The 16,206-nt window shown below is 32.2% G+C and overlaps 2 protein-coding genes across 2 annotated transcripts; one reads left to right on the top strand and one right to left on the bottom strand.

Annotated features, from left to right (window-relative positions):
- Positions 1-3,872: 3,872 nt before the first annotated feature.
- LOC145120020 (polygalacturonase At1g48100-like) lies at positions 3,873-8,546 on the top strand. Its single transcript, XM_079055808.1, has 6 exons — positions 3,873-4,270; positions 5,992-6,123; positions 6,250-6,525; positions 6,686-6,893; positions 6,968-7,158; positions 7,272-8,546. The coding sequence occupies exons 1-6, from the start codon at positions 3,932-3,934 to the stop codon at positions 7,662-7,664; spliced, it is 1,539 nt and encodes a 512-aa protein (XP_078911934.1). The 5' UTR covers positions 3,873-3,931; the 3' UTR covers positions 7,665-8,546.
- LOC145120019 (RING/U-box protein) lies at positions 7,991-15,060 on the bottom strand. The gene is made up of 14 exons (XM_079055807.1): positions 14,904-15,060; positions 14,714-14,782; positions 14,058-14,158; positions 13,824-13,914; positions 13,649-13,698; positions 13,387-13,456; positions 12,748-12,854; positions 12,581-12,646; positions 12,294-12,511; positions 11,927-12,206; positions 10,854-11,847; positions 10,701-10,775; positions 9,525-10,421; positions 7,991-8,493 (listed from the first exon to the last, which is right to left on the bottom strand). The coding sequence occupies exons 2-14, from the start codon at positions 14,780-14,782 to the stop codon at positions 8,275-8,277; spliced, it is 3,237 nt and encodes a 1,078-aa protein (XP_078911933.1). The 5' UTR covers positions 14,904-15,060; the 3' UTR covers positions 7,991-8,274.
- Between the last annotated feature and the right edge of the window lie 1,146 nt (positions 15,061-16,206).

The following is a 16,206-nucleotide window of genomic DNA, read 5'->3' as shown; positions in this document are numbered from 1 at the left end:
GGTCTAGTCATGCAATATGTGTTAGAAGGCGACTTGGAATTTGGTGGTCCGAATTGACTTTATGACCCGATCTGAATTGAAGTGAACAAACCCGAATGGCAAAATCGAAAGGATAAGTGGTATGTACATGTTTAGTTATTCCATATTTACCTGTATATGGGTGTCACCCAATAGTTGTTAGGGTTTTTGGTTATAAATATTAATAGCTAGTGTTCCAATGTATTATAAACAGTTGAATAATAGGACAAATCTCCCGTTACTGCCTGGCTGTGGACATAGCTCATATCGTGTGAACAACATTAATTATGTATTATTTTATTGTTTTTCTTCGATTAACAATATGCTATATAATCCTCTCTTGTTGTAAGAGGTTGTTTGATAAGTGATAATCTGTGAATAGAATCACTCACAAGTCATCCTGAATCTATCGACATTCAATGTGTTTGATATAGTTTTTGAACAAATCAAAAAACTTGAAATGGTTGAACTGTACATTTTTCTAAACAATAAGATGTTAGAATAATTTATCACTAAATGATTGTTATAAACATGTAGATTTTATTATTATTTGAAATTTGGAAAGAACCACCAAGTACAGTTATAGAAAACTGTGGGTGCATATCATTTTCAAAGAATTTTTGTGCAGTCTGGTGTTGCAAGGTACCTTTCATTGTACAACCTCTCAGAAAATCACCATAGTGGGGGATCAATAATCAAATACAAATTCTTCTATTGTCTCTAACCTTTTTCTAAATACAGAATTTTAATTAAATTTGGTTCACGCATCCCTTGTGTCACAAGTGTTAACATGTACTGCATATTATACAATTAAATTTTTAGAAAAATAGGGTAAACATCATGGATTTATAACACTTATTACGAAAAATGAATGCGTAACAATGACAAACTAAAATTTTATTATACTTTTATAAAAACAATAATTTTGTATATAATAAAAGTCAAATATAGTAATTTATATTGTTAATCTTGTATTCTAATATGTTATGTTTGAAAACAAAATATGTTAATATGTTTGCTTGTAGATTATCAACATTATAGAGTAACATATGTGTTTGTTTAACTGTTCATATATTACTATTATTATTATTATTATTATTATTATTATTATTATTATTATTATTATAAGCAACATGTGTTTTATGATATAAATAAACCTGAATGCTTGAGAAATACTTTAGTTAGTGAAAATATTAACTTCTAATTTTGAAGGAATAAGGTCTAAATTGTAATGGAATTCAGTGGATTTAGAAAGGAAAGTGAAATTTTGAAAATGACACTAAGATCCATGGACAGTCACGGAAATGTGAATATCGGTCCACGAAATAAAGAACACACTCGAACTTTTAAGTTTATAAATTTTTTAAGATTGGTTGAGCAATTTACGCTTATTTTGTATTTTTGCTTTAGATTTTTTTTATCATTTGCTTTTTGTAGCAGTTTAAATTCCTTGGAGATAATTATAATAATTAACATAAATTACGAAAGTAGTAAATAATAATAAAGTTTAAGTTTATCTGTGTGTGTAAAAGTAGCAATTCTGATTGTAAGATTGTATTATCCTATGAACTTAATAGTTAATATTTAAAAAACAAATTAAAAAAAAAACGATATTAATCGCAATAAAATGGGTTAGATATAAGAACGATATAATCTTTTGGATTGCCGATCCTTTGTGAGTTAATAATGTATATTATTGCTTTTTATTTTTAGAATTTCAGAATGTGACTTCTGTTTTGGTCAATTACTATTTTTACAATTACTATTTTCACGATGGTCGACAAAGAGAATTTTTTTGTTTTAATATCATGTGTCATATATTTGCTTTCGGTACATGTGGTGGGAGAGCTCGAGGAATTAAATTTTATTTTACTTTGGAAAAGAAATAATGTTGATGTATCATTCGTCATCTTAGATTATATAACATAATAGCATTTATCGTTTTTGTTTAAGCTTATCATTCGTGTTTTAAACTTTATATGATTCGTGATTATCATTCGTGTTTTAAACTTTATATCATTCCTTTTGAAAGTAGAGAACGAAATTGCATTGGAAAGAAAGTTTGGCAGTTGGCACGACCGCGGTGTCTATATTATGAGTTTTTTTTTTTTTTTTTTTTTTTGGCTCTAAACTAACTGTTTTAAACTCACATTCCCAAACAAAACTTTTTCTTTAATACAGAGTTTATTTCGAAAATTCATTGTCAAATACGTCCAATTTTTCTGTTTTAGTCGGTAGAGAAAAAGGAGGGAAGAGGAGAGGGGTTCAAAAGGAAAGAAATTGAGTTGGTGGTTTTGGGATAGTGGGTTTGGGTGAGGGTGCATCAATAGAGACCAATGATCGGGAGTGGTTTTATAAGACAAAAGTACAAAAGCTCGTGAATGGTTGCATGTGAGCCTTCTTACATTGACCCACTCACGTGTCCTTACTCATTTTGGCCTTTTTTACACTCTTACTTTACTTTAGGGGAAAATTGTTATTACAACTTTTGCTATACCTTAGTAAAAGTAATACTACAAAGTATTTGATATTTTAAGTTATAAAAAAGTAGAGGTCACAATTCGTCTATTTGGATAAAATGGCAAACCAAGCAATTTTGCGGTACACGATGATTGATTTTATATGTTTCTCTCTAATTTTTTTGTTTGAGTTATATATATATATATATGTTAAAACAGAAATTTGATCTACAAGTTTGATCATTTTTTGTTTTAATGCTTTATATGTTGTTAATATCTTGTATGATATTGAACCTATGACAAACCAAAATAGTAAATAGTATGTGTCTTTGGTGAAGGCATCAAAATTCTAATATTGAAAAAAAATGGAATATAGTGGTTAAAAGGAATAAAACAGAATATTTGGCATCATTAACCCATCTTTGTTTTTCATAACTACAACTACAATGTTAGCATAGGCTGTCGACTATCTTACAAAACCTCACTTTGTCAAACGGGCTAGATATACAAACAAAAACAAACAAAAACGTATATATATATATATATATATATATATATATATATATATATATATATATATAACATATTCTATTATTTCTATTTTTATTAGACTGTTATATCTTAAAAGAATTATTAAATTATAATTATTAAAATATGATATTAGTTCTTGAATTAAAGAGTATATCTTTTTAGATATTATTATCAAAGAGTCATGTACATCTTTGTTTGTTTCGTAAGAGACCTTTTTTTTGCATGTATAGTAGATACAATCGAAGTACGTTGATATCATGTTTAAAAAAAATAGGCTTGTTGATATGATTTTTTTTATGTTTACTGATTATTTTCTATAATATGTTATAATTACATAAAAGAAAAAACTAAATATGTTGTTTATAAAATCAATCGACTGTTTAAACTTGGAAGTAAATATTTCTTTTTAATTACATAGTCATATAACTTACATTGAGTTAAATTTCGTTTGAGTTAATAACAAATTTGGTTCAAGTGTTTTACTTGAAATCACGAGTTTAGCCATATTTTAAAATTATTTTGATGTTAGTCCTTCTGCATTTCATTGCAAATATATCCTTAAATTTACACAAAATTGCAAGTTGGGTTCAAAATATGAAGTCATTTTTAAAATACGTACTGAACTTGAAATTTTGGGTAAAACATAAGGGCCATACTTGTAATTTACTCATTTTGTTTTTATCATGATTTTAATTTCTTGTTTTTAAAGACAATGTAAGAAAATAATGCAACCAAAAATAAGTACAAAAAGTAATAAATATTTTTGTTAACATACAACAATTAAAAACATAAAATAAAAAGCAGCCATAAAGTTTGAAAGAAAAATAATTCATTATATTATATAAATACCAAATCATCTGCCTCTCTTAACTCATCTTCTTCATCACACTCTCCCTCCACACACCCCTTTCTGTAAAAAAAAAATGACAATTTCGAGTTTCAGAAGCTTCACATTAGCGATTCTCGTCGCCATTTTAGTGTGGAGTTCAGCAACTCATAATTCCTGCAATGCAACAAGAAGTGGCAGGCATTGGAGGAAGAATCGAAGTACCTCTACTACGTTATCCAAGAAGAAATCCGGCAACAACCACCACAACGGCGGTGGCGGAAAATCGAAGTCGAAATCTTCTTCTCATAAAGCAACACCGGCTTCAGCCCCTGCACCGCCGGAGCATGACGACGGTGGTGTCCCTGCCGCTGCAAATACTTACAATGTGTTGAATTTTGGCGCCAAAGGAGATGGAATTGCCGATGATACAAAGGTAAAGTACTCGATTTCTATGATTTCTTCAGATTTTAACAGGTTTCTTCACCAAATAGGACATTGTTTTTCATCTAAGTGTAGTCGAAATTAGAAGCCAAAAAAGTCATTTTGCTTGAAAGCAGGTTTCAGTGAAAAAAAAAGGGAAAATACGTTTTATAAAGCAATTGACATTTTTATTTATGGTTGCAGAATAACAACCTTATGTGATTTTATAAAAATTTAAATTAGTTTATACATATAACGTCATAGTTAGTTGGTTTTGCCAGTTTTTTAAATTGTCATGACAAACCAAATTCAAAAAGCTACTTTTTTTTTCCTTCTAAATATACCCTTTCAATTCATTATGAAAAACACATGTTCTTCAAAATATTTTTTTATGTCATTTTATATATGTTTCAACTACTTTTTCAATTAAATTTTATTAAACATTATTTTTTATTAGCCAAACTTTTTCAGCTAGTACGTCATATATATAAATAGTGTTTTTGTCAATTTATGCAATAAAACTATGTTTTAAAGGAAGTATATATTATTTTAAGACATTACAAAAATTTACTAGCATGTTTACTCAATAATAGCATAATCGTATAATTGGTGTTATTTGCATAGAATGGTAAAAAAAAGTAAAATTTGTTGCAAAAATTGATAAAAACCGATGAACAATTGTTGTAGAAAATGGTAATAAAATAAAACATTATTATGTGAACAAACTTTTAACCATTGTCATGTCATGTTTAAATAAAACATAATTTTATATTTAATCTGTTAATATAAATTAGAAAAATAAGATATATTTTATTTTTTCAGGTAATATAAGAGTAATATTAATTAAAATTATTAAAATTTATTGCAAATAAAAACAAAAAAAAACATATCTATATAATAAAAGGCCACATATGGACCAGATATAAATGATTCTGTTATTTTAGTTACAGCACCCGATTGGCCGATTCTGTCCAAACTACCAACACCTGTAAAATCTGAATATATAACTTTTTTAATTCTGAATAAATTTTACAACTTTATAGTAAAATGTACAATAATTTGGTATATAAATAATGGTTCTGAAAAGTTTAAAAATTATGATACAAAAGTTTCAATGGATCAGAACTTAAAAAGCATAAAGTGAGCCAGAAATCTTATAAAAGTGTAACGAAATTTATTTATTGGATGTAAATTTGATTTAGGACAAAAAATAATTTAATTTATAAAATTAGACTAAGAACATTTATTTTAAATACATTATCAGGAATTGAATATGTGTGTTGAATTATATAATAAAATGCATGTTGAATACTATTGAGATGAAGGATATACCTGATTCCCTTTTATATATATTATTGCCAATAAGCATTATTATAATATATATTGATACTATTAGTTTTGATCAACAAGATTCCTCATTTTTTGTCTTTCTTAAATAGCAATTTGGATGTTATTAATAGTCAAACATTTATATGAAAAAAAATTATATTAAAAGTTGTAGTCCTTTCTTCCAAAAAATTATACAACACTTTATATTATATATTTGTTCTCAATTAAAATTTCCTTTTCATGTAAGTTTTCAGTTAAAATTTCCTTTTCATGTTAACAATCCATGAATACAGCCATATTTAGGAACATAAAGTTATGATTTATTTTTATTGTCTAAAAAGAATTTAATTTTAATTATTGTATATTGTAATATATTAATATGTTGAATTTTGTTTATTTAAACAGGCTTTTGAAGGTGCTTGGGCAGTTGCATGTAAAGTGAAGGGATCAAAAATTATTGTTCCATCGCCATATAAGTTCCTTCTGGGCCCCATCACATTTTCTGGTCCTTATTGCCAGCCAAACATTGTTTTCCAGGTAATTTATTGTAGACACGTGATCTTAAAATCTTTCGCTTTCTACCCTTCTACTTATATTACAAATTTACCCCTAAACTATCAACACAATTTCACAATTTGAAACTTTTACATGGAATTTTAACAGATTGATGGCACCATAATTGCTCCATCAAGCTTCAAATCGTATGGGTCAGGATTGTTTCAATGGATTCTTTTCACAAAACTAGTAGGACTCACTATTCAAGGGGGAGGCACCATTGATGGAAGTGGCTCAATTTGGTGGAAAAGCACTCCCTTCGATGATCCACTAGACGATGAACTAAAACTAATCATTCCTATCAATGGAACAACCGGAAAAAAGATCTTAGATTCATCCATAACCGACTCACTTGGAGGCATAATGCCAAGCATAAAACCAACCGTAAGTACATAAATATTTGTATTCGAGTTTCAGCAACAACAGTGTCAGAGTTTCAATTTTAATGTGGTTTGTTGCTGGAAGAATAACCGTTTTACAGAAATATCACAAAAGTTTTGAACTTTTATTGACCTTGACGATATGTTTTATTGTGTTGAAACAGGCAGTGAGGTTTTACGGTAGCTTTGATGTAACGGTGACCGGCATAACAATCCAGAACAGCCCTCAATGTCACCTCAAGTTCGATAACTGCGTGGGAGTCTCGGTGTATAACTTCAAAGTCTCATCGCCTGGCGATAGCCCAAATACAGACGGGATCCATTTACAAAACTCAAAGGACGTGTTGATCCACACTACCGATCTCTCATGTGGTAATTCAGCACTTGAATAAAATCTTGATGGTTATAATATAAGATCGATTTTTAACATGTTACTTGATCTGTAGGAGACGACTGTGTTTCTATACAAACCGGGTGTTCAAACATTTACATACACAACGTGAATTGCGGACCGGGTCATGGGATCAGTATCGGAAGCTTAGGAAAAGATAACACGAAAGCTTGTGTCTCGAATGTCACGGTTCGAGATGTCATGATGACTAACACCATGAACGGTGTACGAATCAAAACATGGCAGGTAATGTGACATTTTTTTTTGTCATATCTTACCCCCCAAGTCTGATAGACCAGCTAGCCGAATGGTCATCGGCTGATTCTTCAATGAATAACTTTATTTTTGTCATGTTGCAGGGTGGATCGGGGTCCGTCAAAGGAATAATGTTTTCAAATATTCAAGTTTCGGAAGTTCAATTACCGATAGTAATCGATCAATTCTACTGCGATAAAAGCACATGTAAAAACCAATCGTCTGCAGTCGCTTTATCTGGGATTAGCTACGAGCGTGTTAGGGGGACCTACACAGTCAAACCGGTTCATTTCGCATGTAGTGATAGCATGCCTTGTACGGATGTGAATCTAAATGGTATAAACTTAAAACCAGTTCAAGAACGATACCACATGTATGACCCGTTTTGTTGGAAGACATTTGGCGAGCTGTTATCGCCAGCTGTCCCACCGGTTGAGTGTCTGCAGATTGGTAAGCCGTCAAGCAGCCATGTCCAGGCCGATCATGATTCATGTTAGTGGAACCATTGTGGTCAATGGTGCGTGATCATCCGACCTTTTGACTTTTAGGAAGTCAAGAAATGCATATTCTTTGTAGTAATAGATTATACAGATGTTAGTAGTATTGGTAGTAGGTAAGCTCTTGATGCCATGAGTGCAGAGTCTATGGGGTGACTTTGGATTCATATAGATATATATATATATATATATATATATATATATATATATATATATATATATATATATATATATATATATAAGTGTTTGTTTTGCTTTGTGTGAGATAAAGAAAAAGTCCATTACTCTTCAAGTTTCATTCTTTCGTTCCTAAACAACCAACATACTAGAAAAAAAAGGTTAAATATGCATTTATGCAACAATTTTTTTTTTTTTTAATTTATGGAACAATATCGCTTTTTATACAAATTTTGAAACATTTTATCCGTAAACTATGTGGGCGGATGAAACGTGGGTGCATAATTCGGGTGAGATGCATTTCGGGCAGCTGAAGGGTGAACACAATGATCTTCAATTCTTCATAAAACTTACCCTTTGTGATCTTTTACTATTCGGGCAGCCTGCCCGATTCATTCTTCAAAAAATTTGGAAGCAAAAATGGAACATGAAGTTATTTGTTATTTTCAAGCTTTTGGGCAGCTTCAACATATTGTTCAGCAAGTTTCTTGACTTTTTCCCCTTCTTTGATGAGGAAATTTGCATTGGTATCTTTGGAATGGAACTTCATGATTTTGTCTGTTGTTTTTCCCACAGCCCATCTGTATTGGTCAACTGTGATCACTCCACTTTTGCACAATGGTCTGATGTGCTCTTTTATGTATGCTTCAACCTGATGCACACATTTACAAACATATAATTAGCTTTATAGTAATCTGCCACAAATACTATTACTCCCTTTGCCACATGGAAAGCTAAAACCACTAATTTAGCACAAAATCTTTTTCCAATTCCAACCCCACAGGCCCACTAAAAACATCAAATAAAAACATGTACCATATTCTTATTAGTATTATATTACATTATTTGAACTCAACATATGATATGCAATTAGATATTTATTAATTTCTAAAATATTTATGTTATGGAAATTTGTTAAAATATAATTGATGCACTTTAAACTTATATTAATAATTTTAGATATCATATTCGATATTGTACTCCTTTTAAGGCTCTCGATTAGAGTTTCATAATAATAACATTTTTCAGTAAATTACACTTTTGGTCCCTGAATATAACTAATTCTTGCAATTTTTGGTCCCAAAAAGTTTTTCCAGGCAATTTTTCTCCCTATTTGAGGTTCTTGTAACGTTTTAGGTCCCTATTCCAAGTAAAATGAATATTTGGTCCCTAAGTATAGCTGATTTTTTTTCAATTTTGATCCCAAAAATATAATCAGTATATTAGAACCTAGACCAAGAACATTACAAAAACCTCAAATGAGTACCAAAATTGCAAGAGAACTTTTTGGAACCAAAACTGAAAAAATCAGATGTACTGGGAGACCAACAATGTAAGTGACTGAAAAATATATCATTATAAAAAAGCAACCAAAAGCTTTAAAAAGAATACAATATCAGATATGATACTTAAAACTAATAATATACATTTAAAACTTATCAAATTTTCATAACATAAAATACTTTAGAAATTAAGAAATAACTAATTATGTATTATAACTGTTATGTTTTATGGTTAGATACTAAAAAGTTTATACTTTTTTAGCAATTGTTGTAACAAAGCTTTTGGAACTAAGATTTCAAAAAGTAGGCAGTCTGAATTTTCAAAAATACATGGACTACTTATCATGTGACATGGAGTGCAATTTTCTAACGAAAAATGATAAAGAAATGCATTACTAACCTTCTTAAACACAGAACTGTGTTTTTCAGACTGCTGCTTCTTGTCAGGATGAGATTTTTTGTCCTTTGCTTCTACTATCTCTACAGGCTTATTTGTGGCATCAGATGCCTTGGCTTCTATGTTTACTTGTGAAACAATGTTTTCAGTTACGAAATCAAGTGGTTTTATTTCAGGATACTTATTAATAAGAGGTTCTTTATCAGGACCATATAATTCTTCACATTCATCAACTTCATCTTCTTCACCATTCGTTTTATCTTCATTTGTATTTTCCATTATTACTGGTGGTGCTTCTTCATGATCTTCAAACCTCCAACCACTATCTGACCTCTTGGAATCAAGTGTTGAAAAAACCATTTTTATTTTCGTATCATCATCTTGAAGTTTTTTTGAAGCTTTTTTAATCGCATCACTCACACCAATAAAGTTTTCTTCCTCCAGATCATACTCAAAATCACCGTATATATCAAGTTCTTGTTCATCATCTATTTCAAATACATTATCAGGACCATCATCTTCTTCCATTTTTTCACAAACTGGAGGACTACCTGGGGGTGAATCCGACAATAAACCAGCATTTCTAAGCGCTTCATTAACATCCACATCAGCATCCACGTCAGCACTGGTTGTTGTTGTTGTTGTTGTTGTTGTTTCTGAGTTATCAGCAATGACAGATGTAGGTTTAGGTTCTGAATCAATATTATTATTATCTGATCTGTGTAATAACTCCTGAGAGCATAAATTAACATAAACTAGCTTGCTGTTTGATCTATCTGCAACTGACTTTTCAATATTGATAGCATCTGCAACAGCCAACTCTATTTCTGCAGTTGGCCGAGTAGTGATTGGCATGTTTGTTTTTTTCAGGAAATGCTCCGTGATGCGGTGAAGTTGAGCCTATAAAATCAAAGGTCCAGAAACAATCAATTGAAGGGATTGATTAAGCTATTATATAGTATAATAGGAGGAAATGAAAGTAGGGATGCTATAATAAACAAATAAATGAAAGTATGTTGCTAGTTCTTGCATTCAACCCATAAGGATTTTCAAAGGCTTGAAGTCCGGACTTTCAAACCAACTTTCATTACTATATTAGGGTAAATTTCTCAAAGCAATTTTCACTAAACACAAGAAATAGCATCTACTTCTTTATTATTAGCATTTTACACATCATACCTGCCTAACTGAAATGGGGATTTTATTATGTCGACTGGTTGCCAAACTTGGTCGCATTTCAACTGGCAATTTTGACTGCAATACCAAAAAAAATGATATTGAAGTAAATAAAACTAGCTAACAAGATTAGTAGATAATAAAATGTTGATATACCAGTAGAGGATAATTTCCTTTAAGAGCCACATTATCTTGCCCCTGTGTGGAATTGTTTCCGGAGACAGCTGTCTTTCTTGCAAGAACCTCCATAGCCCATTTCCTTTTGTCAACTTTAACATCACTAGATCCATTGCCTGATTCCTTTTGGGCATTCATAGATGACTTCTCTGAGCTCTTATTCAGATTTACCTTTTTACCCTTGGTCCCATGCACCAAAGAATCAGTTGGTTTCACAGACGCCTCAATTACATCCGGAGATTTCAGGGCAGAAAGAGGCTTAATATCAGCCTTCCTCGGAAAAACAGATGAATCCGCAACATACAGTCTAGAAAGAATCGAACCAGGGGCATTTTCGATATTTTCCTTTTTGACCTCTATAACCTCGGGACCCTTTCTTAAAAGATCAAGAACAGATTTCAAAGTTTGAATTTTTTCAGGCTTTGATACTACATTTGAGACTCGATGCTTCCAAAATTCAATCTCACAATCACGAGTCCATGCCCGCTTCCTTTTTCCACCAACCCCGTAAATTTTTTTGGTTAAATTCTCACGTGTAGTTCCCTTTTGCAACAAGGCCTTTTTTGCTTTCATATTTAAGGGTAGTGGTGGTCTTTTTGTTTCTGTTTGTCCACCTGTCAAAGCTGTTCTGAATGCAGCCAAAAGCTTTGGATCAAAAAGATTATCTCCTATTTCTTTTGATGATCTGTTACGAACAGCTTCTCTAATTTCCTTCCTTAAGTTCTGAACTACCATTAATGACTCTTTATCATCGGCTGCTCTTCTCATAATCTTTTTTATCCTTAACCCTTTATCTTCCGAAGGTTTGTGGTATGGCCCCTGAACTATATCTCTTATGTCAGTTTCAACCCTTTGCTTTTTCGCCACTGCTTTATTTGATCTTTTAGAGTAATGAGGTTCATTCACAGAATGAGCAACACGACTTCTTTCTGTTTTAACAATCTTCTTCACTTTTGTTTCTCCTTCATCCCCACTTGAAAAAAGTATATAATTATGTATCAGATACAAGAATAAGATACACAAATAAAGAAGTAGCATGCGAGAAAATAAACCTGAAATCTCTTTGCTTTCTCTTGCCACCTGTATTTCCACCAGATTTTCTTTTCTTGTCAGGTGAAAGCAATTCATCAGAGACACTTGTTTCTTCTTTAAAGTTTGATGATGGAAGATCCTCCTCCACTGGCTCTAACTTTGGTTTCTTGATAATTTTCTCAGATAATTGTTTTTCCAATTTGTGATTATCATCAATATCAACCTTAGTGTTGTCAATCCCCATGTCTTCACAAACATCTGACAACATTATCTGATTCATTTCTTCATTTTCTTGATTCCCTTCAAGCAATAAGAGCAGCAGAATCTTTAATAAATATACACACAATGACTTGTTATCATGAACACCAAAACAATATCTGATCATACCAATTTGCAAGTCCTTGGTGATATTTATGCTTGAAAACATGGTTTCATCTTGTACTTTTGTCTGTTGATTTCCATCAATGATGGAGACAACGACAGCTGTCTCTCCTGCATCAGCCACAGATACAGATACATTCATGGGGAAAGCAGCATCCCCTAATTGCTCATATGTATTGCTTGACCCTAATTCTGACTTTTTTGATGCCTCATCAGCTAAACACCTGTAAAAAGAAATGAAGATTATTTTATGTGATGAAATGATAATCTTGAAAGAATGAGAAAAATGATACCTTGGGCACAGCCATGAATTTTCACAACTCCCATCAGTATCAAATCCAACACATATAGCATGATACCTATTTCCATGAAATAAGAAACCAATTCATGAAAGAATATTGTAGGATATAACTACATATTTGTTATGTGAAGATTATTAATCCAAGAACAATAACTATACCACAGATCACATGAATCACAAGCAATTGATGTATCAAGATCTGGATCTTCTTCTAGATTTGACTGGCCTCGAATTTTGCAGCTGTCTCCTTCCAAGCAGCTGACTGCCTACATGATGATAGCAATGTACTTTAACTTATTTGGTTATTATAGCATCTTACTTTCGTTTTCTCTTATGAAGACATTTTCCTTTGAAAAATCTACTCAATTATAGCAGTGAATATCTATTGTATTTGGATGACATTGCTATAACTGGGTAGATTTTTCCAAAGGACAATGATGTAATAAGAAAAAATGAAAGTAGGATGCTAGTGGCTGTTCTGGCTTGAGTAGTCTATACCTAAATTTTGTGTTGTAAAGCAAGCAGCTTTTTTGTCTCAAATAAAAGGAAGACCCAAGAAAAGGGGGGGGGGGGGGGGGGGGGGGGGGGGGGGGGGGGGGGGGAACTAAACATATTTGTTTAGGGAGAATGTATTCTCTGTTCTTGGCCAAAAAAATTTGGAGGTTTGCTTACGTTTTTAACATGCAAAATTATTGTATAGTCAGCACATACATCTTAGAGCAAATTACTATTCATATAGCATTTGATGGGTTTAATGAGATAGCTTCTGAAACTAAGGTTCCCTTTAATGAGACGTACATTTTCATCAATATAGTATGATGGAAAAGAAAGTGTGTTATTGTTTCCTTCAACGGACCAATCATCATCTCTGCATTGAAGAGACAAAAAGAAATCAAATTAGATACTGCTGCAAATTTAAACTATTAGTAGTGAGGAATATTAAATCAACAACACAAAATAGATTAAATATTTGCAGATTACAGTCAGTCTTGTGTTCTTGAAGTCATCTAAAATGATAGTAAAGAGGGGAGGGTGTAGAATAACACATAAAAGGGAGTACCTTGCATATGATTCATCATCAAGCTGAACGTTTCCAATAGTATCATATACCTTCAAAACAATCATGTTCAGGAAATATATTAGTCAATGTACAGAGACATTCTAAATTTCTAATTAATAGTTCTACAAAAAAGAAGCCATAGTAAAAAAAAAAAAACAGATAGTGCATAACTCACAGGAACACAAGTGATCAATTGAAATTCACTCTGGCAAAGTGGACATAGGTTAGTGATACTAGACCAGTTGTCAATGCATGAAAAGCAGTACCTGAATTGAAAGAATTAAGAGTGAATATCTCTGATGAAGTGATAGCAATGGCAATCAAGACAAGCAATGATGATATACTAACAAACTATGCCCACCCCCAAACCCCAAATTAAAGAAAAAGATTGATAATATGAGGCATATACCAGTGCTGACAGCAATCTAAAACTCCTCTATCAACAACAACATCCATGCAAATCCCACATCTTTGACCTTCATCACCCTCAAACACTAGCTGTTCTTGTTCCTGCATATAAGGCACATGTACACAACAGTATCAATCTGAAAGCTACATTTAAACATCTATTTGTTCACTATATGAACAAGTACAACAAATTCCAACTATAAACAGATGTAAATCATCCATTATATTAGTCATATTAAATCAATATTATACACACTCGATCTAGCATATCTACATATACTCCCACCACTATAATGGAAAGAAATACACTGTAGCTTTTGATATTAAACCTATCCGTTTCCAAACTCTTGTATACCTTTTTTTTTACAAAACTCAGAGAAACATTTCTAATTGCAGGAACTATTATCTTAACTTATTCACCACATTTCTGTTCATCATTTCAAGCCGTGATAACAATTTTGAAGTTGAAATGCGTGTATTACCTCCAAAGTCCAATTCGTCATCTGTTTTATAGAAGGAGGGAATGCGCTTTTGCACATCCACGATCAATTTAGCAAATGCTACTTTTTTCGTGGAAAAAAATATCGTCGAGCTAAATCTACTAATAGACAACAGAACAAAACTAGAATAACTAAACCGAAGATAACATATACTCACATTATCATCATCTTCAGCTCCAAAAGTATAATCATCCTCGGCGCAGTCAGTGAACAGTTCAAATTCCATCTATTGTCATAAAAATCCGCAAAATACAGCAATCAACAAATACGAATTCAAATCTCATGATCATCGCCATTATTACCCAGATATAATTTCACATCGAAATTTTCATTATTCATCGACATACCTAGGGTTGCTGAAATCGCTTTACATGCAATTAACGGAGATTTTACTGCTTAGAAATTCATCACCAAGATGATTCTGCTGATTTTATTCTCGTTTTGGGGAATAATCGAAGAAAATGAACGCAACGTACAACCAAATGAGTGTCCGATTAACGTTTGATGACGATATTTTATTTCAATGAATCGTGAGAAAATAAAATTTCGCTCGGTAAGCCAGGGGTGACCATCCCGAACCGGGGCGGGACCGGTTTACATGCATGGGGCCGGTTATTGGTTGATTTGGTTCTTATTAAGCTGCTATATTGGTTAATTTTTTTACTATCGGTTTCGGGTAAAAACCGGTTTAAACTGTAAATTCTGTAAAATTCTTTAAATGATATAGCTCATTTGTTTTAATCGGATTAACAGTATTTCTTTCCCAACATATAGTATAATAGTTTAATGTTTCGATTTCATTTTAGGCTATAATTCCAGCTTTTTGATTACATATTAATTGAGTTACAGTTCTTTGAAAATCAGATATCAAAACTGAAAGGTTTTCATCATTTTGCATACTTTGTAATATGTGAAATACTTTAAAATGTTATAACTCATTCCTCTAAAGTCAGATTGACATAATATATTTCCCAACATGTAGTTTACTGTTTGTACTTTACATTTTTTTTGTTACATATTCAATGAACTGAGCAAGTGAACTGAGCGGCAGTGGGGAACATCATAGTTCATTTTCCGAGTATTATAGTTCATTTTCTGATCGTGGGCAAATCATCTGAGTGGCAGTGGGGAACATGGGAGGTGAATATATAGTCGTCTGGAGAAGTTGAAGACGGAGGCCTTATGTAAGTTGTAACGCCCCGTTCCTGGTATGCATTTAAAACATTATTTTTCTTTTTATTTTAGAAGCTACTCGACGAGTCAGTGGCCCCAACTCGTCGAGTAGCATCGAGTTAGCACGTGGAGTAGGCGTGGCGACTCGACGAGTCCATAGTTCCGGACTCGGCGAGTCCGCCAGTCTGGATGAAGCCCTAATTTTAGGGAGTGTACCCTATTTAAACACCATTATAGCCCCAAACCAGTCTCCTTCACCTCTCAGAGACTTATTCCTGAAACCCTAGCCTCCTTAAAGTGTGTGTGAGTGATTTTTGCCCTTGTGAAGGAATCTTGGTGCATTGTTGAGCAAGAAGAAGAAGGAGAAGGTAGAATAACTCAAGGAAAAAGAAGTAGATCCAAATTATACTCCTCTTTGGCCATCCTTTCTGGTAATAAAGCTTTCATCTTGGTTATTGTATTGCTAGATCTAGTTTG

This window comes from Lactuca virosa, chromosome 6 (assembly GCF_052849685.1).
Source record: "Lactuca virosa cultivar CGN04683 chromosome 6, Lactuca_virosa_CGN04683_v6, whole genome shotgun sequence".
In the NCBI taxonomy this organism is placed as follows: domain Eukaryota; kingdom Viridiplantae; phylum Streptophyta; class Magnoliopsida; order Asterales; family Asteraceae; genus Lactuca; species Lactuca virosa.
Note: the sequence above shows the minus strand (reverse complement) of the source record. Positions and strands in the feature narration are given on the sequence as shown.

Excerpts from the sequence above, each read along its gene's own strand:
- LOC145120020 (XM_079055808.1), top strand. The coding sequence starts at position 3,932 with ATGACAATTTCGAGTTTCAGAAGCTTCACATTAGCGATTCTCGTCGCC. Across the intron at positions 4,271-5,991 it reads GAATTGCCGATGATACAAAG|GCTTTTGAAGGTGCTTGGGC; the intron begins GTAAAGTACTCG and ends TTATTTAAACAG. Across the intron at positions 6,894-6,967 it reads CACTACCGATCTCTCATGTG|GAGACGACTGTGTTTCTATA; the intron begins GTAATTCAGCAC and ends CTTGATCTGTAG.
- LOC145120019 (XM_079055807.1), bottom strand. The coding sequence starts at position 14,782 with ATGGAATTTGAACTGTTCACTGACTGCGCCGAGGATGATTATACTTTT. Across the intron at positions 14,159-14,713 it reads GAGCTGAAGATGATGATAAT|GAACAAGAACAGCTAGTGTT; the intron begins GTGAGTATATGT and ends CCTTATATGCAG. Across the intron at positions 12,207-12,293 it reads CACCAAGGACTTGCAAATTG|GGAATCAAGAAAATGAAGAA; the intron begins GTATGATCAGAT and ends TATTGCTTGAAG.